At 40.2% G+C, this 23,514-nt stretch overlaps 1 protein-coding gene across 8 annotated transcripts in view; it reads right to left on the bottom strand.

The window, feature by feature from the left end:
* The window catches only part of amd1 (adenosylmethionine decarboxylase 1), a 78,484-nt gene that overhangs the window by 26,005 nt on the left and 28,965 nt on the right, over positions 1-23,514 (bottom strand). For 5 of the 8 annotated variants that reach the window (XM_069887614.1, XM_069887607.1, XM_069887606.1 and 2 more), the window contains exons 2-7: positions 19,491-19,577; positions 10,919-11,045; positions 8,806-8,908; positions 6,437-6,479; positions 5,589-5,733; positions 5,410-5,502 (exon numbers count right to left, since the gene is read on the bottom strand). In XM_069887614.1, the coding sequence (XP_069743715.1) occupies positions 5,410-5,502; positions 5,589-5,733; positions 6,437-6,479; positions 8,806-8,908; positions 10,919-11,035 (501 nt within the window). In that variant the 5' untranslated portion in view covers positions 11,036-11,045; positions 19,491-19,577. Of the gene's footprint in view, positions 1-5,409; positions 5,503-5,588; positions 5,734-6,436; positions 6,480-8,805; positions 8,909-10,918; positions 11,046-17,272; positions 17,298-19,430; positions 19,454-19,490; positions 19,578-23,514 lie in introns of those variants that run through there. The other 3 variants (XM_069887611.1, XM_069887612.1, XM_069887609.1) reach the window with 3 other exon arrangements.

Below are 23,514 nucleotides of genomic sequence, written 5' to 3'. Positions count from 1 at the left end.
GTGAGGTCATGGAACAGATAAAAGAAGGGGGTTGCTGGCTTGAGACAAAGGGTGAATAATTCCTCAGGGCCTGACAAGATGTTTCCTTACATCTTGAGGGAGGCTAATGTAAATATTGTAGGGGACCTGAGCCACAGGTGAGGTGTTGGAGGACTGGAGGTGTAATGGATAAATATTGGGAGGAATTTTGGCAAGATTACAGTAGGTTACATACATACACACATTTTAAAACAGATCTTATTTGAAAGACTGAAGAATTCATATTCAATAACATTGCAGGATCTCTGGAGAATGAGATACACATTTCACAAGTAGGTGTTAATTGAAATGATGTCATGAAAGACCATTGTTTGTAAGTACTTTTTAAACAGACAGTTTGTCCCCTACAGTGTGCTCACAGAAAGGTCACTCCTGGGTTTTGTTTATCTAAGACAACATCTTGACCAAGGAGAAGAACTCCTGTGGTTTGCTGAAGAAGGTCGAGGTTTTGCAAGTGAGAAAGTCACAGGGGCTTTCTGGCAGTTGGCAGAGAGATTTGTTGTTCCAGGATTTCCACAAATGAAATACCACCATTAGTCACCTCAATGTCTCGCTGATGAAACTTGCCCTATCAGGGTTTCCAGATGGTAACTTCTTTCTTTCAGGCTACCACAGAGTTCCTTTTGTTCCCCTTATTCCAAGAGAAACATCACACAGATAGCAATTCCAGCCATCCACTGTTCTGGAGCTTTTTTCATCAGTTTCAACCAGCTCTTCCTGGCTTGCCCTGTTCAGCTGCTTTTCAATGTCACCCACAATAGCTGGGAGAGCTCAACTTCTCTCTTTCTCCAAATGCCAGAAAGCCCATGTGACTCTCTCCCTTGCAAGACCACCACCTTCCTTCAGGAAACAACAGTTCTTCTCCTTGGTCAAGATATTGTCTTAGATAAATAAAACCCAGGAGTGACCTTTCTGTGAGCACACTGTAAGTACTTTTTGACAGTTTGTCTCCTACAAACAATGGTATTTCATTTCATGACATCATTACAATTAGCACCTACTTGTGAAATGTGCATCACATTCTCCAGAGATCCTGCAATTTTAATGAATATGAATTCTTCATTCTTTCAAATAAGATCTGTTTAAAATGTGTATATGTATGTAACCTACAGTAATCTTTCCAAAATTCCTCTCAATATTTATCCATTACAGAGGATAGTTAATGTTGCTCTGTTGTTTAAAAAAGATGTCAGATACTAAAGGCTTTACTGTATTTGGATAGATCGGAACTGATTAGAGATACTCAACATGATTTTGTGCATGGTAGGCTGTGTTTAAACAATTTTAGAGATTTGCTTGAAGGTTAACAGGCAAGTTGATGAAGGAAAGGCCATACATGTTGTGTACATGGACTTTAGTGAGGCCTCTGGAAAGGTCCCACATGAGAGGTTGGTTAAGAAGGTTTAGTTGCTTGGTATTCAGGATGAGGCAGTAAACTAGATTAAACATTGGCTTTGCAGGAGAAGCCAGAGAGAGGAATAGTACATGATTACCTGACTGGAGGCCTGTGATTAATGGTGTGCTTTAGGGATTGGTGCTGGGTCCTTCGTTGCTTTTCTGGATGATAGTGTGGTAAATTGGATTAGCAAATTTGCAGATGACTTAAAGATGGGGATGCATTGGACAGCGAGGAAGGTTTTCAAAGTTTGCAGCAGGATCTGCACCAGCTGGAAAAATGGGCTGCAAAATGGCAGATGGAATTTAATGCAGCCAAGTGTGAGGTGTTCCACTTTGGGAGGACTAATCAGGATTGGACATGCACAATAAACAGTTGAGAGTGCAGAACATAAGGATCTGGGAACACAGGTACACAATTCCCCGAAAGTGGCGTCACAGGTAGATTGAGTCGTAAAGAGAGCTTTTGGCATGTGGGCCTTCATAAATCAAAATATTAAGTGGAGGAGTTGGGATGTTATTTATAATACTGGTGAAGCCAAATATGGAGTAATGTGTGCAGTTTTGGTCACCTAACTTCGGGAAAGATATCATGGTCCAGGTGAAGATCAATGGGCTTAGGCAGAATAATAGTTTGGCATGAACTAGAAGGGATGAAGGGCCTGTTTCTCTGAATGTAGTATTCTATGGTGTCAAAATACCAGTTTGAAGTATATAGCAATTTCTTAAAATATTTCAAAATGCAATGAACATTATAATTTAAAGGAAAGGTTTGCTTTTACACTTTCTATCTAACTTAATTTTATTTTTACACTCCAACAAAGTGCTGTGCTAAGAATTGCATAGATTACAATGTGTCTGAGAATTAATTAACCCAGAACCAAAAAATTGCACCTTGAATGAATGAAAGGAGACCCTATAACCACAAAATGCCACTTCTGTGATCTGCTTTTAAGATCAGAACACTATTTCCATTAACAACAAAATTAAGAACAATAAAAAAATGGTTTTTAATAATATAAAAATCTAATTCATAAAGCTTGAAACAGTAAAATTTCCAATGGGTTAATTAATGTCTGAATATTTAAAAACCACTGTAGACCAACCAACTTGCATTTATAATTTGGTTAGAAATCTTTTAGTTGATTGGCAGATGCCAAGGGAGGAGGGAGGGGGGTGGGGAGAGGGGGAGGGGGAGGGAGGAGAGAGAGAGAGAGAGAGAGAGAGAGCGAGCACGAAGGGTCAGGTGGAAGATGAGTCATATAGGAGGGAGGTGGTCTATCCACTCACTTGCATCCTGTATTCATTATATTGGACATTTCTACATTTTCAAGGTTCGGCACAGAAGACCGCTAAATATTACGGGAAAGGTACTAACGTGGATAGAAGAGTGGGTGACTGGCCAAAGGCAAAGAGTGTGAATTATGGGCCTTTTCTGGCTGGTTGACAGTGACTCCTGGTGTTCCAAAGGTGAGAGTATTGGGTCTACGTTTCACTTCGTATGTAAACAACGTGGATGTTAGAATTGATAGCTTTGTGGCCATGTTGGTGGATGATACAAAGTGGAGGGGCAAGTAGTGTTGAAGCAGAGACTCTGCTTGGACAGGTTGGGAAAATGAGCAAAGTAGAGAAATATATGGTCATGAACACTGTTAGAAGGAATAAAGATGTAGACTATTTTCTAAATGGGGAGAAAATTCATTAAGTGGAGATCTAGGAGTTGTAGCTCGGGATTCCCTAAATGCTAACTTACAGGCTGAGCCATTAATAAGGAAGGCAAATGCAATGTTAACATTCATTTTGAGAGGCCTAGAATACAAAAACAAAGATATAATGTCAAATTGTAGAAGGATGATTGGGGTGGGGGGTGGGGGGTCCTCATTGAAACATACCTGGCAAAATATTGCCTGCCGTGGTTAAAGTGGACAGAAAAGTTTACAGCAGCAGAAGTCGAAGACCAGAGGGCACAGCCTCGGAATAAAAGGATGTTCCTTTAAAATAGAGATGGAGACATTTCTTCAGCCAGAGGGGCAGTGAAAATGTGGAATTTATTGCCACAGAGAGCTGTAGAGGCCAAGTCATAGGAAAGATTTAAAGTGAAAGTTGATAGGCTCTTAATTAGTGAAGGCAGGAAAATGAGGCTGAAAGGAAGAATAGGTCAGCTTGGATTCAAATGGCAGAATGGAGTTGATGAGCTAAATGGCCCAATTCTGCATGCATCTGTTATGGTCTTATATTTTACAAGGTAATGAAAACAAACATGGCAAACTTTAGCGAACAAATGACTAAAACATTTACAAGCAGCCTTAATTTGTTTCATTCAGAACGAGGTAATCAATTATGGCAATTAATATTTGTTGAATTTCTTCTCCTAAACAAATTGCAGACAACATTCACTTCATTACTCTTAGGTATAAGAATTTTGGAACCTATTAATTCTTCTTTGGCATTTTACCAGCCTAGTACACACCTGCCCAGTGCTAATCTGCCATTCAGCTATTATCTGTCAGTTATCACACAGATCAGATCAAGAACAGAAAAGGAAATAAGAGCAGGATATACCATGCTACATCATTGCACTTAACAGCACATTTAAAATAGAAGCACAATAGTGCTTTGCCTGTGTTCAGATTACCCTCTATTCATTATTCTTTTTTTTCAGCCTGGGATGATTGGCTAACTTGTACTTTCTTGTGGAGTACTTGGCCCCCAATGCAAACCCTCTCTGACATCTGGGTGTGCCCTACCATTTCAATATGGTGAATTTAGCCTAGTTTTATTAAACTATGTCCAAATATTATCATGTTTTCCAAGCTTTTAATCCAATAGGAAATAAAGTACTTTGTAGAAGCAGTTTGTCACCTCTCACATAGGTTTCCTCAAGTATCCGCCAATATAAGAGGCCCTTTAATGAATTGGGAATGGCAGTTTAGAAACATAGAATAATCCAATATACAAACATGCTGGATAAACAGGCCACGCAGCATCCATAGGAAATAAAAGGTAACTAACATTTCTGGCCTGAGCCCTTCAACAGGAAGACAAAATCAACAGGAAGACACCTGTATAAAAGGGTGGGGGGGGGAGGAGCACAGGCTTAATAGGTGGACACATGGGAGGGGAGAAGAGAAATTGTTAGGAGAAGGAATTAAAGGTGGTGGGGAGATAGATGAAAGGAAACATAGGGATAGGGAAAGAGTCATGGGGACCAGATTAAGTGGAGAAGTTGATGCTAATGTCATCTGGTTGGAGACCATCGAGGTGAAATACAAGGTGCTGTTCCTCCAATTTGAGAGAGGCCTTGGTTTGGCAGTACGTGAGACCGTGGACAACACGTCGGTGTGGTAATGGTTTTTGGAATTAAACTGGCTGGTCACTGGGATGTTCTTACTGATGCATCTGATGAATTCTGTGTCCCATTCTTGCTTTCTGTCCATACACCTTGCTCCCTTTAGCCACAACTCCCTCAATTTTGAATATATCGTATCAACTGCCCTCAATTTTCTGTTTACAACTCGGAGTGCGAAACATTTTTCAGTCTGAACTGGCTTACTCATTCTTAGACTGTGACCCCCTTGCTCTGGACTTCCCTAACATCAGGAACATTCATCCTGTGTCTAATCAACCTTGTCCTGTCAGATTTTGCTATGTCCCAATGAGATGCCCTTTCATTCTTCCAAATACCAATAAGTACAACCCTGGTCTGTCCAGTCTTTCTTCATACTTCAGGAATCAGCCTTGTGAACTTTTGCTGCACACCTCAATGACAAGAATATCCTTCCTGACATTTTAGACCAAAACTGCACACAATACTCAAAGTGTGGCCTAACCAAAGCATTATACAGCTGCACTAAGCTTTGTCAGTCATGTTCCAATAAAAGAGAAAATTAGATCACTAATATTTATGTTGGGGAGATGCAAAAGGAAAAGAAACAATAAAAAAAGAAGACATTTTGTAACGGGGCACATACTTACATCCACTTTCATTCCATTCAATGAATAGCCACAAGGATCGAACAACGTGGCGTCAATCACTGAACCTGGTATCAGGTCACGAATTCCACTCATCTAAAAGAAAAAAGACACATTTAAGATGGTGTATTTTCTTTACAAAGTTCATATCTTTTATAATTACAAGTCAATTTAATACATACTCGAGTGACATCATTTACAGTAACACCATCTTTCATGAAGAACTGGTCCATGACAGCTGGATCAAGCTCACTCATCAGAACCTCAAGTGTCTGATCCGGCTGTTTGATCCCACTATCCTCTGGCATATCCAGAGTGTATAGATACCTGGACCAAACAAATAATGATATTTGCATTAATCTTACATTTCACGCATGCTAAATATATTGCAAAATGCAGTTTCACAGCATTCAATAATTAACCTACGACTTAAACCACATTTGTAAAATTTAGAATTGTGTCTGGTTATTACTAGAATCAAAAGCTGTGAAGTGCAAGAATCTTTGTTCAGAACAGTTTGTGTTTTACTCATAACCTAGCATTTAATCAACTTTAACTACCAACCAAAAGAGTAACTCCAAAGGGGTTAATTAAGTTTGTGCTCGAGTTGCCCTTCTTTATCATAACATTACAGCACAGAAAGTCCCTCTAGTCTGTGCCAAACTATTATTCTGCCTAGTCCCAGTGACCTGCATCCAGTTCATATCCCTCCATATTGCTCCTATCCATGTACCTGTCCAAATTTTTCATGTCAAAATTGAGCCTGCATTCACCACTTCAGCTGGCAGCTTTTTCCACATTCCTAATACTCTCTGTGTGAAGAAGTTCCACCAACCATTTCCCCTTTCACCCTTAACCCATGTCCTCTGTTTTACATCTCACCTAATCTCAATGGACAAAACTTGCTTGCATCCATACCCCTCATAATATCTTTCAAATATGGTAAAGGAATTTTATTTGAGTTAAATGGATGCTATGTCCATGCAAACAATTCAGAAAAAAAAACATTATATATAATAAATGAGCTTACCAGCAATCAGAATTCATACGTCCCATGCAATAGGCTGCCCCATCTGGTATCAAACAAAAATTTGCCATTAGAGTTACCCCTTCTGTAAAATCCAATTTTCTAATTACATTTTGAACTGAAATGCTGAACATGATTAATATTTGTACATTATTTGGGATTTCCATTAATTGTGAACACATGAAATAACAGGATATATAGGTCAAGTACCGCATAGCCGAAGTTCCAAAAACAGAAAAGATCTAAAAACCAAACTTTTTTTTAAAGCGCCGACATGACATCACAAGTGGAAAAATAATTCAACACCTGACTTGCCCATGTGGGGCTCTGACGCTCTTTTGGCGCCAGTTTAATTAAACAATGGAAAAAACCCAAAATCTTTGCTTCTGACTGGGAAGATGCCAAATGGAGTTGGGTGCAAGTCTTCAGCGTCGTTTGCAGCCTGATTCAGTGAAGGCAACATCGGGTGCAGTGCCATCCACATCGAAGAAATCACCCTGGGCTTCCAGGTAGAAGCGGGGACCCTGGGCTCCTAGACAGGAGCCCTTCATCAAGGTATGTAATTCAGAGCAGAGTTCCACAACAAAGTGAGGTCTGTTTTTGGTGGGTGGAAATGCTCCCTTTTCTCTGCCAAAACTGGTGATGCCTTTCCGTCCCCAGTCTGTAGAAGTTGAGGGAAAGTGGGTTCGGTCAGCACGATGTTGCCCCGACGCCCCGAGGAACCAGCTGAGAGTTAGGCTCAGACTTCAGCAGTGGAAACATGTACCTCAACAGCTGAGAGAAACCTGAAGAGGTAAGGGGGAAGGAGATGGGAGGAACATTACAACCTTAGTTGTGAGGGAGAGAGAACACCACAGAACAGCCACCCTGAGAGAGGATCATCACAAGTGCCTCTTTAAGCATACTTTAACTGTCAGGAATTGATTGCCTGAGACACTTGTATTTGTTTGGGTAATAGAGAGATTAATTCTTAAAAGCTCAATAGTTGTCTTTTAGTCACAATTAACTGACATGGAAAGAAAGGACACAGAGTACATAGTTTGGGTAAAAATAGAAAATGCTGGAAATGCCCAGGAGAAAGAGTGTCGGATAACAAATGATTGACCCCGGGCTCTCGGGCAGGAACAGGGACTGCAGTTGGGGACTGGCGATGGGGAGGTGTCAGGCACAAAAAAATTAACGTGGCAGATGACACTGGAGAAAACATTTGAAAAAGTCACCAAGAATTTCTGGTGTTTGGTGCTGCATTTATCTTCTTTTGTAACCAGAGATGAATTTTTTTTTGGGTAAGTAATAAACATTATTTCAGGTGAATTTTCCACTTGTGGCATCATGTTGGCGATCCAAAAGCCGCCGCTGTTTGTTTTTGCTGTTTAAATGCTGATATAGGTTATTCTACTGATGTTACTTGCGCTGCTAGTTCCATTGTTTCAAAATCTAAAAAAAAGTCAATAACCAAAAAATGTCTGATCCCAAGGGTTTCAGATACTGGGTACTGTATTAATGTTAACAGCCAAAGGTTAGTTTTCTATTTGGCTACCATTATGAGAAGAGCAAACCAGATTGGAATTGTGTCAATAATTGAAATCTGGAAGGAAAACTATGAATGAAAATACCTTTCACGCAACACTACCATTAGTTTAAATGACATTGACTGGAAAATAATTTTTCTATCCCCCCAAGAGAAGCTGCCCAGCCTGCCAGATGTTTCCAGTACTTGTTGTTTTACTTCACAGAATTAACAGCGATCAATCAGTCCTCAAAAGTAATTGATTCACTGTTTCTTGAAAAATTAGGACAATTGCAGATTAGTGAGAAAGAGAAGTGAAAAGAGAAAGCGAATAGTTTGGTCATGGATCTTTAAATTTCATTAAGATAAAAATTTCCTATTCTGGCCACGAGGGATAATACAAATTCATTTTCTTTGAGCACGAGCTCAGAACACAAGCTTTTCCGAGGTTTTCCTTTCTCAGCATCACTCAGCGACCAGATGAGGGTTTATGCGGGCAGTCAAATGGCATCACACTGGTACAGCTAGGTATGATATATTCTGCATTAATAAGATCCATAGGTTTTGGAACATTGATGGGTACATCACATGGGAAGAATTATACCATATATCACCATTAAGTATTAATCATTTTCAAAAAAATATCACTGCTCAGGTCTTCATTAATTCCATCACATCTTTGTCTATATGTGATTTACAATAACAGTTTTACTGAGACATTCAATTATTCTTGAACCCATTGATATCTAAGAGTTCTGACTACTCTTTCCAAATACCTCATTTCTCAAGTGCAAAGCATTCCTTTACCAAGAACCATAATCTACATTTTGGTCACTAAAATGTAAAACTGATCAGAACTTACTTGGAAAGACCATATCCAGAAATTCCACTTCCTCTTGAAAGTTCCTATGTGGGTATTCCTGATGTGCTGGCTTCACAAAGTTTTTACGGGAATAGAAGAAATCCTGCATTTATTAAAAAATGTACACAGAAGCTTTTAATTAAATAGAAAACAATAAATACATTAAAGTTGCCTCAAGTCTTCAGGCACAGAATTTGCTTATTTTAATAGTGAAAATATAAACTAATAATTTTTATTCACCATAACTGTCCCTAATTATATCTATTTTTATGAACAATGTATTTTAGAGCAATACATAGACTCCGAAAATAAACCTGATGAAATTTTGATTACTTTAAGCATTTTTGTCAAAATTATTACAGAAATAAATGTAAACATGAGAAATAAAAAATGCAGATGAAAATGGCCAAAGAATGATTAGGTTGCTGTAAAAACACAAATGGTATACCATGCTGTTTCACTGAGGTACAATCAGATGATGATGATGTATTTAAACTGGAACGAAAGCACTCCACCTGGCTAGTCTGAGATACAAGGTGTTGTGATCACTGCCTTTTGAAATCACCCACCAAGTCACTCAGTTACATTTAATTGCAGTTAGCTAAGGATAGGAAATAAATCTTGTTTTTTTTAATAGAAATGCCATATTCAACTTTTTTTAAAGTATTTTCACTTTTGGCATAAATATCTATGAATTATTTTTACTTGTAGTTTACAAAACAAAATCAGTTTCAAGGATTAAACTTGCCTGTATCAATTAACCACTGTAGCCTACATATCAAGTCAAATCCACCTGCAAATAGTACTTACGCTAAATTTAGCACAGAATAAATGGTTTTGACCTCAAATCGGTTTATAATTAAAGTAAATCTCAAGGTAGATCAATACATTCCCAACTCAAATAAAAGAGGTATTTCAAACAGAACCCCTTGTTATTGTAGGGATCTTGCAAAAGACAGAATCCCAAGATTTTTTGCTTTCCTCTACTACAGTTTTTAAAAAATTCTCTGGATCCTTCCTCTCCCATTTTACACTTGAACACTTAATAAAAACAATTTATTCTTTTAAATATGCATCCTTTATCAACCAGCTCCCATTCATAGATCAAGCGTGGGAACAGAGGGAGATAGTAAGCCATTTCATGTCACGCAGGAGCGGACGGAAAACAAATTTACCTTTCAGACAGCAGCCCTAAAAGGCTGCTCTAGCATCCCATTCATATCCAGAGGCTCCTTGTAGCACCCTCTGGATCCGACAGATGTGGGGCTGCTGGTACCATAGCGTCACGTGTTCATAAAAATGCAGCAGAGCAATGGCTGTCTTCCCTACCCATAATCCCCCAGGCAGCTGGAACTGCTCTGTGGTTCCCAGAACAGTTCCAGCTGCGTGTAGAAATTATGGGTAGGGAAGACGGCCATTGCTCTGGTGCGTTTTGAGCTTCAGAGAGTGGCCTCGAAGGCCAAAGTGGCCCGGTATGACTGTCCCAGCCCATACCCGCCGCCAGCTCCCGCTGCCCCTCGCTGATAACTTCCGTTGCCAGCTCTCACTGCCCCGAGGGCTCTCGCTGCCCTGCCGCCCCCAACTTGGAGGAGAGGGATGAGTGGGGAGATGGGTCGCGGGCTGACAGAATCATCAGCTCACCCCTAAACAGCTGCTTAGCACGGCTGTAGATTCAGATTGATTAGCGGAGCGCTGCCCTCCACCGATTATCTCTCTGAGAGGGGTTGGATTATGCAGAGACCACCTCCACACATTCAGAGGTACGTGGTTGTGTGTTTTGGTGGAGGTTCTCCGCCTTTACATTTGGACTTTTGCCCTATCTGAAAGTGCCTAATTTGAATATATGAGCTGAAGACATGCAAATGTCTCAGGATATCATGCAATTCCAAATATGAAACATTTCAGTAAACCCTTTTACATTCAGATTATAATTTTATAATAACATCAAAAACAAGCCTTCAATGGTATTTATGTTGCACTCATTCTGACCAACCTCCCTCCTTAACACTGCAGTTACCTGTCAGAACTACCATTAACTACAATTCACTTTCTAATTATATATTTTGTTAAATCTTGGATGGATACAAAGCCTGCATATAAAGGTTGAAGTTACCTGAATGGAATCAAGGCCGCAGTACTCACGAGCAAGGTCCAACAGAGGCTCCAGTGCTTGCAATAAGAGGGTGGTACCACATGTCTTCAAAATGAAACGTCTCTTGGAGACAAACATGCTACTCTCACTGCAAAACAATATTCAGGTTTACCTCATAAAACTGGCATTACAATCTTTAACTTTTAAAGAATTGAGTCACAATTTCTACTGGAGATTGCAAGATTTGTTCAGAATTGTGTTATTTCATTTAGGGAAGACAGTCAACTCACCAAGAGCTAAACAGTTTCCTCCTATGAACCATAAAGTAGAAAGGCCTGATAAATAGTATACTTCAACTAATGATGCAACTTCTCCAGGGAAGAAAAAAAGATGGAATGTTTCAAACCTGTATTTCACTAATTACTAGAAAACACATGATCAGAGATTATGGAAATGTTCAGCCTGAAGCAGGTGAAAAATCAACTTCTCTCAAGTTCAATTTGCAACCTTATCAGTAAAGAAACCTTAGTGACCAGGAAATGCAGTAAAACCCCAGTCGATATCTGGCACCTATGGGGATTGATAAATGGCAGATAAGTGATCGCAAATTGACCACTAGGGTGCCAATTATAAACTTTTGTAATTTTTTTTAAAACTTATTTTTTAAAATTTTAAATTAAATTTAGACATTAGCACAGTAACAGGCCTTTTTGGTCCATGAGCCCATGCCACTCAAATAACTTACACCCCAGGTATATTTTGAATGGTGGGAGGAAACGAGCCCCCAGGAAAACCCATGCAGACATGGGGAGAACATACAAATTCCTTACAGATGGTGCAGGATTTGAACCCCGGTCCCAATCGCTGGTGCTGTAACAGCATTGTGCTAACTGGGCTGCCCCAAATTTATTTTCCATGATTTATTTGCCGGTTGCTTAAATTCTGGTTAGCGGTGATTTTACTGTACAAGTTTCTGTTCAATTGTTTCAGTTACCACTCAGTTTAGGGAAATTCTCTGAATGATCAAAAAGATTGTGAAGTAAAGCATGAAAAAGGACTATATAGCAGATGCCAGTCAGTGAACACAAGTGAGAAGCAAGCTGGCTATAGAATATTCAGAGGGGAAGTAAAGAAGGAAATGAGGCCAAGAAAATGCACAAGCAGAAAACAAAAGGGAACTAAAAAGTATTCTATGAGCATGTGAACAGAAAGGTTGAGTAGATTTTGGGGTAGTACCCAAGAAATGTTAACACCCTGCTCAAAAAGGGCATAGGAATAAACCCAAACCAGCAATAAACTACAGACCAGCTGGCTGATCGCAAGTGAGAGGCTCATTCTTGAAATAATAACCTGGGACAGATGAAGCACTTATTGGACAATTATTGTTCAATTAGAGAAAGCAAGCAATGGATTAGAACTAAACAATTTCTAATTAACCTGATAGTTTTATTTAAGAAACAGAGGGTGATGAGAAAAATGTGGTTGATGTCGTTTAGAAAGAGCTCCAAAAGCTGTTTGATAAGGTGCCATATAAATATATTAACAGATTGAAGAGACTGTGGCAGCACTGATAGAAAATTGGCTAATAGAAAACATCAGTGAAAAGTCGTGTTCTGGACTGGAGAGTACTGTACAGTGGGGTTCCCCCACAGGTTGGTTGACTTTTATTTATAATATGTATTAAAAACTCAGATCTGAACATAGTGGAAACAATTTTCAAACTAGCAGGTAACACAAAATGGAGATAGTGAATTGTGCGCATAGGACATTTTGACAGGCAAATAAAATATGCAGATATGCAACAGATGAAATGTAACACTGAGAAATGTGTTCCATTTTGATATGAAGAATGAAAAGGGACAATACAAATTAAATGGCAAAATTCTAAGAGTAGCAGAGATTTAAAAAAATAAGAGACAACAGATGATGTGCATTGAACCCCTTGTGCTTGCAACACCATTTAACAGAATTATCTTCCAACGGCTACAATTGATGATTGACCCTCCACACCCCTATAGTATAGGGATCTAAATGCTCATCACCCATTCAGTGAACACATTTCTTTATTTCAGTATTAAATAGTTTTAAATTAATGAATAGGTTTATCAATCAGGGAAACATTCTTCCTTGTTGAGTTAAGAACTTTTGTAGACCTGGGAGCATATGTGCATTGAAATGTGGTAGGACAGGTACATGGTCTAGATTCTAGAAAAGCGGCACGGATTCGTGGCGCTGAATTGGCCTGTATGTCTAAATTTAAAAAAAAAAAGAGCTTTATTAAGAAAAGCAGAGCAAAAAAGCAACAAAATCACAATGAATCTTGATAATACTATATCATGTCCATTTCTGGGTGTCATTCTTTTGTAAATGTATAAAGGACTGAAAGAGCTGAGTAAGAGATTTATCAGAATTATTCCAGTGACAAAGACTTTGAGTATGTGGACTGACTGATAAAACTGAGCAGGTAAGAGGATTAATTAAGCTACAGGTTGACCCCTACTTACGATTCAGGGACTTGCATCGTAAGGTGAAATGATCACAAGTCAAGGTCTACCTGTACTGGTAGTATTCTGACTCATCCCCGCTCCTGGCGACAGGAGGCTGACATAACATCAGGTAACTTAGGGCACGGCGTCACCTTGCAACCAACGTTGTGATTAGGAACGAATGCGCAGATTGCTGTCAGTCTCTTTCCCTTCCCAGCAACAGCAATCGGCGCATGCATTCCAAATCACCATTTTCAAAAAGTGGTGTTGGGTCCGTCAAAGCATGAGACAGGTAGACCCCAACTTACCTTGATTCAAGGAAGATTCTGATCATCACAACTTCAAAATAACCCAAGTCGGGGTCTATTTGTATTTAAAATCATGAATGGTATAGACAATATACAAAGCTGGCACACCCCCCATTCTAGAAATCCCCTTTTGGAAAAACATCCTCTCAGCATCTCCCATCAACCGTTTGCAGAATCTTTTGTCACAGATGGCCTCTCATTTTGCTTAACTCATCAGCTCATATCCATTCGGTTCAACCGCTCCGAATTAATCAAAATCTCTTCATCCCAGGAATTAATTTAGCAAACCTGCTCTAGCATATCCTCTCTTAAATACAAAACCAAAATTTGTGATGATCATGGAGAGTGACCTAGGGGCATAGGCATGCAATTCCTTGAAAGTGGTGACATAGGTAGACTGTGAATGAGGCATTTGGTATGCTTGCCTTCATTGGTCAAGATACTGAGTACAGGAGTTGGGTTCATCATGCTACAAAATAGTGATGAGACTGTACTTTGAAAGAATTGTGTGTAATTCTAGTCATCTAGTTTAGGAAAGATGTCATCAAGTTGGATACAGTACAGAAAAGATCCAATGAGAATGTTACCGGAACTGGAAGGCTTGATTTATAAGGAGAGACTGAATAGGTTGGCATTTTTCTTCCTGGAGCTTCAGAGGCTGATTGAGTGACCTGAGTATTTTTTGCCTGACTTTACAGAAGACACAAACAAATCCTGAGAATAATGGAGTGATTTTGGCTGAAAGAAGAATTGCAAGAAATTAGTATTAGTTCAAAAAAGTATTGGAGAAATTTCTGGAACTAAAAGTTGTTAAATCCCCAGGATCTGATGACTTGCATTAAAAGTTGCAAGTGACTTTGGAGGTAATATTGGTAATCTTTCAAGAAGAATAAGACAAGACATAGGAGCAGAAATGGGTTATTCAGCCTATCGAGCCTGCCCCACCATTTAATCACGAGCGGATCCTTTTCCCCACAGTCCCATTGCCTGGCCTTCTCCTGACTAATCAAGCCAGAATGATCCCCATAGATTAAGGCAAGAGAGAAAAGAGGAAATTAAGACCAGTTAACCTGCAAACATGCAAGAAGTGGTTGCAGAATAACTAGAAAATAGTACTGCCATCAAGTTTGATACATCTGCCAGTTTTCTTTTTGGAAGGATAACATGCAAAATAAGTAGTATCGTCCTTTTCTGGATTTTCAGATGTCACAAAAAAAATTATCAAATAAAATTAGAACACGTAAAATTGTGGGAAGACCACAGGATGAAGTGAGAAACTTTGTTTGAGGGTTCTGACTATTATCAAGCTTTAGGTACAGAACCAAAGCTCCAACTATTCACAATCTGTATCAGAGACCTGGATGGATGAGGCATCATTATATGTTGCTTGAGATATATACAAATGATTTGGATATAGATATGTGAGCTGATTACGTTTTCAGATGACACAGCAATTGGTAGAGTTGTAGATAGTGAGGAAGGTTGTCAAAAAAATACAATTGGAGACAGATTACTTGCAATTATAAGCAAAGAAATGGGAGATAAAGTTTAGTCCAAACAAACAAGATGTTGGTCTTTGGGTGGTCAAATGCAGAAGGATACTGTAAATGGCAAATCACCTAGAATAGGGACCTTGGATACAAGTCCATAGCTCCTTGAAACTTAAGTAACCATCCCTTTGTGAAGGAGCCCCTCAGGTCCATCTTTCCATTCGCACTTTAGATATATGCACTCTAGTTTTAGATTCCCCACTCTTGGGAAAATACTTTTAACTATTTATAATTTTATAAACCTTGAATAGGTCCCTCCCTTAGTCGCCAACTTCCAGGAGAAATTTCCCAGCCTATCCAGCCTCTTATAATTCAAGCCTACCAATCCCGATATTTTCGTGAATCTTTTCTCCACCCATTAAAGCCTAATGATACTTTCTTTCCTAGAGCTGGGTGACAACACAATGATGTAGAGGAGTCTACAACAGTGAGACGGAGTAGGAAAAATGGATCAGCTCATGATTAAATGGTGGGGCAGACTAGGAGATTGCTTGTTTTTTTTTGTTTCCCCCCCCCACCCCCCCAACTCCCCGGAGATTGCTTGCTGAGCACCTTGGCTAATTAGTCCTTGGCTTTTCATATTCATGTAGAACCTGTCTCTCAGAATATCCTCCAATATCCATGAATGGCATTAAATTTGCTTACTTGTAGATCTCTAGCTTGACCTTGCAGCCTTTTTAAATTAAAGGCACGACATTAACCCCCCTCCACTCTTCCAACATCTTGCCCCTGGCTAACATTGATAAAAAATAACTCTGCCAGATTGTCAACTAATAGAATTATGGTCACCGCCACCCCCCCTCTTCCCCCAAAATGCAGATGGAGGGAAATCTGAAATAAAAACAGAAATGGTTGGACGTATTTTATTGGAAGAGGCAAGGCCGCATGTATGGAAGGAGAAAAAGTTTTTCAAATTGAAAACTTTAAATCAGAGTAATTTTGACCTGAAATGTTCATTTTTTCTCTTTCCAAAGATGCTGCCTGACATGCTAAGTGCTTCAATTTATACTCAAACACAATTTTAAGCATTTAAATCCATGCTTTATTTTCTACTGTAGGGAAAAAAAAGCACATACCACCATACAGAAACATGCAGTAGAAAAATGGTGCAAGTGGTGATTAACCTAGTTGCACATCAAGGGATTAGTCAGCATTGCTAACCAATAAACCAAGATGAGGCTGAACACATAAATAGCCACTTTATTCTTTTAGCTCTTAACCAATGAGCCAAAAGAGGTTTGCAGCTACACCACAACTAAGCTCAACTGGTTTATTATTACCCATCTAGAAATCTCTTCTCCTGCATTGGGAGAACATGCTTTTGGAAGGAAAGTTCTATCCAGAAATAAAGATGCACTGAAGGATGCCACATGCTCAAAAACCGTAAAAAGTTCAAAGAGAGCAAATTGAAGCTCTTTGAATACTTCGAAATAGACTTATCATTTTAAATACTTCATGTAGTGTCAAGGTGAAAAATGCTCCTTATGCCAAAATATCCAGACTGACAACTTCATTACCAAGAGGAAATAAAGCCTCAATTTCCATATTTTGATGCAATAAACATACAGGAATAAGTTAGATGTCTTGCAACTTCAGTGGGAAAAACAACTGATGAGCATGTACATTTAAACAGTAAGAATAAAAATCACCCAAAGTAAATATGCAGTCGAGTAAGGAAATGGGAAGGCAATTGGTCTTTTGGTCTTTACTGTAAGAAGATTTGAGCAAAGGGGAAAGGATCCAAGTGACACAGCCCACATTATGCAGCACTCATTTCTCCATCAAAATATATTTGCAATTGAAGCGAGAAGATTTACAAGTCCGATTCCTGAATGGAACAAGGGGCATTGTTTTCTGAGGAGATTAAGGAAACAGGCTGTACAGTCAAAAGAATGAGATGAGATTTCATTGAATCAAAATATTTTACTTAGCTGGACAGGATACTTTTCCCCTGCATGGAGTGTCTACAACAACTTGATCTAAAAATAAAGGGGTCAACCACTTAGGACTGAGATTTGAGAAACTTCTCACCCAGAGGTCAACGAAACTTGAATTTTCTGCAGTAGAATGCTGAAGAGTTGTTGAGAAAATTCTTAATAGGAATCGATACATTTTGCATATTAACACGTGGTTAGTGTAGGAAAGGAGTGGTGTGATGAAAGATCAGCCATGGTCCAATTGAACGTTGCAGCCAGCAAGAGGGCTCAAATAATGACTCACCTATTTTTAAAAAAAAATAATCTTGGATTCATAACAGGAAGAAGCAAACCATTCACCTCACACTTATCCGGATTGAACTCTATCTGCCACTTTTCTGCCCAACTCTTCATCCTGTCTATATCCTCTTGTAACCTTCAACAACCTTCAGCTCCATCCAAAACTCCTTCAACCTCCGAGTCATCCACAAACTCTTCATCCAGGTCATTTATAAAAATCAGAAAGAGGAGGAATCTCAGAACAGATCCCTGTGGCACTCAACTAGTCACCGACCTCCAGGCAGAATACTTTCCTTCGACTACTACTACTAACTGCTTTCTTCCTGCAAGCCAATTTTTTATACTCACAACCAAGGATCCACTGATCCCATGCCTCATGACTTTCTGGATGAGTGACCATGTCAAATGTTTTGCTAAAGTCCATGTACACCACATCTATCGCTCTACCCTCATCAATTTCTTTTCTTACCTCCTCAAAAAACTCAATTAGGCTTGTGAGGCACAATCTTCCATTCATAAAGCCATGCTGATTATCCTTGAGTTGACTACTTCTCTAAGTGCTCATGGATCCTATCCTTAAGAATCCTCTCCATTAGCTTGTACACCACAAATGTTAGACTCTCTGGTCTATAATTCGCAGGATTCTCCTTACTTTTTTTTTAAAACAAGGGACTACATTTGCCATTCTCCAATCTTCTGGCCAAATAGGATTCAAAGATCATCGCTACTGCCCCAGTTATCTCTTCTCTCACTTCCCACAGCAACCTGGAGTATATTGCACTGGCCCTGGGGACTTATCAATCTTGATATTTCTAAGATCAAACACATCCTCTTCCTTAATCTCCACATTGACCACCACAGAGCCCTGTTCTATTCCGACCTCACCCTGATCAAGGTCCTTTTCTTTTGTAAATACTGAAGCAAAGCAAACCTCCCCAACCTCCTCCAGCTTCAGGCACATTTTGCCTCCTTTATCCTTTAGCGGCCTCACCCTCATTCTCATCATACTTCTGTTCTTTACATTCACATAGAACTTTTTGGGTTCTCTCTAATCCTACATGCCAAAGCCTTCTCATGTCCCCTTCGAGCTCTCTCTCCTCTTTCTTAAGCTTCTTCTTGGCAACCATATATTTCTCATGAGCCCTTCCTGTTTCCTACATCTAACAGATGCTTCCTTCTTCCTCTTGACTAGTTGCTCCACCTGTTTTGTCAGTCACAGTTCCCTTTTCCTTGTTCCAGTGGGACAAGACAAACCTATACTGAACCCAGCACAAGTGCCTACCCTCCAAACTTCCCCCACATTACTTCTGTGCTTTCACCTTTGAATATCCGTTTCCAATGTACTCTCGCTAATTCCTCCCATTTTGTCTGCTTTTATCCTTTTCCATAGCTATGCTGAAGCTGTGGTCACTCTCACCAAAATGCCAAACCCCCCACTCCCTTGAGAGGTCCACTACCTGACCAGGTTCATTATCCAGAACTAGATCTAGTATGGGATCTCCTCTCATCCAGTCCACATACTTTGTCAGGAATTCTTCTTGAACACCTGAAAAATTCAGCTCCTACTTGCAGTCAGGAGGTGCCAATAAACGTTAGGGAAGTTGAAATCACCCGTAACTACAACCCTCTTATTTCCTACATCATTCCAAGATCTGACTGCTTATCTGCTCCTCAGTGACCTGAGAGCTATTTGGGGTTCCTTTAACTACTCCCAGCACTCAACCATGTGTTAAAATAACACTACAAAATTACTCTGAAGTTTCAGGAAACATACCCAATTGAAAATACTGAATAATCTACATCTCTTGACCTCCATTCGGCATGATGTATTCTTAAGTTGCTCATTTTAAGAGGGAAATACACAGTATTAAAATTATACCAAATTATTTTTTTCCTTCTTATAACAAATGCTCAATGACCTAGATATACACCAGTATCAATTTGAAGGGTGCTATATTCAAAAATAACTTTACCAGAAAACTTGTTCAGTTATCTATTCCACGACTTTGCAAAAGTACCAAACATCCAAATACCTGAGTATATAGGCTTCCTGCCTGTCTGTCTTTGTGACACTTATGATCAAACAATGCACATTTTCCAATAGCTTGTCCCACTCAAACCTGGTAAAAGAAGAAACTTTAATTAGCCTTAAAATTAATTGACAATTCTTCTGCTTTACAAACTAAGCATATTAACTATGCTTCAAGTTTAGCATTACACAATGTGAAAAAAAATTTGAAACACAATCAGTTTGAGTCAAAGCCTCTAATAATGTGCGAGATGTCATGGGTAGAACATTGCAACCATCCACATTATTCACATTGTACTTGTACTGTTTTACCTTCTTTGCAAGTGTATTTACTTTTGTCAAGAATTCATGGCATTCCAACAAAAAAAAACAGAACATTGTGGCGCCTCTTCACTTGGAGGAGCCTTACTGGCCGATCAAGGAAAGTGGATCGCAAGTGCACCAATCAGTTGTTAAGGGGGCTTTGACCACACCCCTCAGCTTGAGAATAAAAGCAGGGCTGTGAGCCCAATAACTAGGGTGTGTATTCTTTCTGAGCTAACCAGCATGCAGCTTTAACCTCTCCTGTGCTATACACTCTGCAGAGCCATAGCTTGTACCAGCAGGCTACAACATATACAAGACCTTCAAATGAACCTCACTTAGCAATAGGGTTTATTTTGATTTGTTTTTATTGCTTCCATCATTGACTAATATTGCTTATTCTTATTGGGCACTCAGGACAGCTTCCAGACAGACTTTGCTTCCACCAATACACAAATGCTGAAAACTGATCGCTTTCCATGCCTTCACAAATTATTGCTGACCACAATTGGCTGGTTGCATCACAGCCTAGTTTGGCAATTCAATGCAGAATATAGCAAGCATCATAGGCTCCAACTTCCCATCCAGACATCTATGTGAGGCGCTGCCTCGTGAAGGCAGACCCATCACTCTGGTCACAATCTTTTCTCACTTCTACCTTCAGATAGAAAGTACAGAACTCTGAAAACCAGCTCCTCTAGGTTCAAAAACAGTTCATTTCCAAGTCAAAACAGAAATACTATGAGCTTGGGGAAAGAGCCCATAAGGTCCTCTCCTGGCAGTTGAAAGCAGAACAAACCTCCAAAACAATAAATGCGATCAAGATAGACTCAGACAAGATCTCTTACAAACCAGAGGATATAAATTAAGTTTTCAAGCAATTTTAAGTTAATTTATATAAATCTCAATCGGTGGGGGACTTGAATAAAACTGAGTTTCTTGTCACAATTGGATCTCCTAAATTTGAATGTAGAAGGGAGGGGTTAAACATTCCCTTTACTTAAATTGAGATGGAGAAGTGTTGACCTCCTTGCAAATTAATAAATCCCTAGGGAAGGATGGATTTCCACCCGAATTTTATAAAGAATTTAAAGATTTATTAATACCTCTGTTTATGAAGGTGTTAGATCAGGCAGTGGTGACCCACGCTCCCCTGGAGTCCTTTTTGACAGTAGTTATTATGGTGATTCCCAAAAAAAGATAAGGATCCATTGAAACCGTTGTCTTGAATACGAACTATAAGGTTATTGCCAAAGCCTTGGAAAATAGAATGGCAACTTATGTGCCTAAATTAATAAATGCTGATCAAACTGGCTTTGTGCAGGGTAGGCAGCCAGAGGGCAATATATGCAGATTACTCAGTATTATACACCTGATGCAAACAAGAGATGACTTGAGTGTTGCCATGGGTCTAGATGCAGAGAAAGCCTTTGACAGATTGGAGTGGGACCTTTTATTCAAAGTTCTAGAAAAATTTGAACTAGGACATTTACTAATTAGGTTAGAGCTCTATATTCTGAACCTAAAGCAATAACTAATGGTCAAATTTCAACAGCATTCCCACTGTCCAGATCTAGCAAACAAGGGTGTCCATCATTTCCAGCTCTTTTCCTCCTGGCTATTAAACCATTAGTGGAATCCATCCATCTAGATCCAAAGGGTTTCAGGATCAATGAGGAAGAATAGAATATCAATTTATTTGCTGGTGACGTTCTAATATATATGTCAGAACCATTTAACTCATCACAAAAATTGCAGTCTAAATTGAAAGATTTTGAGATTACAGTGGGTTATAAAGTCAATTGGGACAAGAGTGAAGTTAAACCACTTACGAGTGGGAATTATGAACAAATTAATAGAAATTCTCAGTTTAAGTGGCGAATCAATGGGATTAAATTTTTAGGTATTAATCTCCATTGCCAAGAATGCCTTTACTTCCTGCGGAGGTTGAGGAAAGTTCAGCTTTCACCCTCACTACATTCTACAGGGATACATTGAGAGCATCCTATGTAACTGCATCAATGCCTTTACTTCCTGCGGAGGTTGAGGAAAGTTCAGCTTTCACCCTCACTACATTCTACAGGGATACATTGAGAGCATCCTATGTAACTGCATCACTGTCTGGTTTGGGAACTCTCAGAATACAAGTCCCAGCAGCAGATAGTAAAGATTGCTGAGGGGATGATTGGGGTCTCTCCCCCTGACACAATGGACATTTATTTTTAACAGCAGCTGTTTGCGGAAATCACGAAACATTGTGAAGGACTCCACACACCCTTCTCACAATCTGTTCTTTCTCCTGCCATCCAGGAAGAGGTACTGAAGCGTTCAGGCCCTCACAACCAGATTACAAGACAGGTTTCCCCCCCCCAGCCATGAGGCTTCTGAACTCCAAGGACACAGGGCTAGCTTATTTAACATGCAATGGAAACACGAATCGGCCCACAAAATGTCTGACAAATGCAGCATCTGTGCAGACTTGGGGGTGACACGGTGGGAAGACCGTGAACTGTGGCGGGAGCACCAGCTAATCCCAGGCCAGCGCTCCAATGACATGGTGTCCTGACATCAGCGCTTGGGGCCCATGTAAACACAATGGCCAGTGCAATAAATCAGTATCGATTTCAAGGGTTTGGTGTGCATGCCATTCTTCTCCATGCCCACATAGCAAGAAAGCTATATTGGTGACCCTGACAGGTCCAACCAGCAGTTGGATCCCAAGTTGACCGCAGGTGGACTAAGCGACCAACCACAGGTCTCACTCAGGCTCCCAATGTTTTGGTGTTGCAGCCACACGTGTAGTTCAAGCGGGCTGAGGCTCAGTTCCAGCTTTGACACATCATAGGCAATGTCACCCGATACTTCTACGTCGTGAGTGCACTCGATCAAGACATAATGGCAAGGGTGGAAACTTTCTATGGCAGCCTCTGGAGCAAGGCAAATACGTGGCCCTCAAAAAGCTGTTAACCTGCACTTATGGGCTTTCCCAGTGCAAGCACGCTGCCCAATTGCTGCACATGGATGTATTGGGGGACAGGGCCCTGCTCGACCTAATGAGCAAGATGCTAGCTTTGACTGAGGACCACAAGTCTTGCCTGCACTTCGAGTAGATCTTTCTGGAGCAGCTGTTTGAGGATATGACTCTTGCTCACAGATGAGGACTTCAGCGATCCCTGGAAGGTTGCGACCTACATGGACATGCTCTGGAGAGCGAAGAAGGATACCAGCACCATCATAGACCACATCAGCGAACTCCACCAACAGCCGACTGCGAAACCAAGGCAAGTTAATACCGTGGGACAATTCTGCTACTATCATCAGTGATGGGGTACATAGGCCCGTTGACACAGCCCACTCTGCGTGTTTCCGGGAAATGCTCTGGCCAACCGTCGATGATGGCTGTGGTGATTGGCCCATGTGATATCCTCCTCAATGTTTGGGACTCCTCGTCGGGCAGGTTTTTTCCTGGTGACACTGGCACCGAGTTAAACGCCCTGCCTCTGCAGGCCATGACACCAGCAATGGCAAGCAGGGCCCAGCACTGCGGGCAGCTAACAGCTCCCCATCCAGACTTTTGGTTCAGCAACAGACTGTTTATATGGACTTTTACCCTCGTGGCAGGGGGCTATCTTCCTTTGTGCCCTCTGCCTGCTCATAGACATCAAGGGACAGCACTTGGTACACGCCAGAACTTTTCAAACTCTATGTCTGGGGAGAAGCCAAAC

Source organism: Narcine bancroftii, chromosome 6, assembly GCF_036971445.1.
Source record: "Narcine bancroftii isolate sNarBan1 chromosome 6, sNarBan1.hap1, whole genome shotgun sequence".
In the NCBI taxonomy this organism is placed as follows: Eukaryota; Metazoa; Chordata; class Chondrichthyes; order Torpediniformes; family Narcinidae; genus Narcine; species Narcine bancroftii.
Note: the sequence above shows the minus strand (reverse complement) of the source record. Positions and strands in the feature narration are given on the sequence as shown.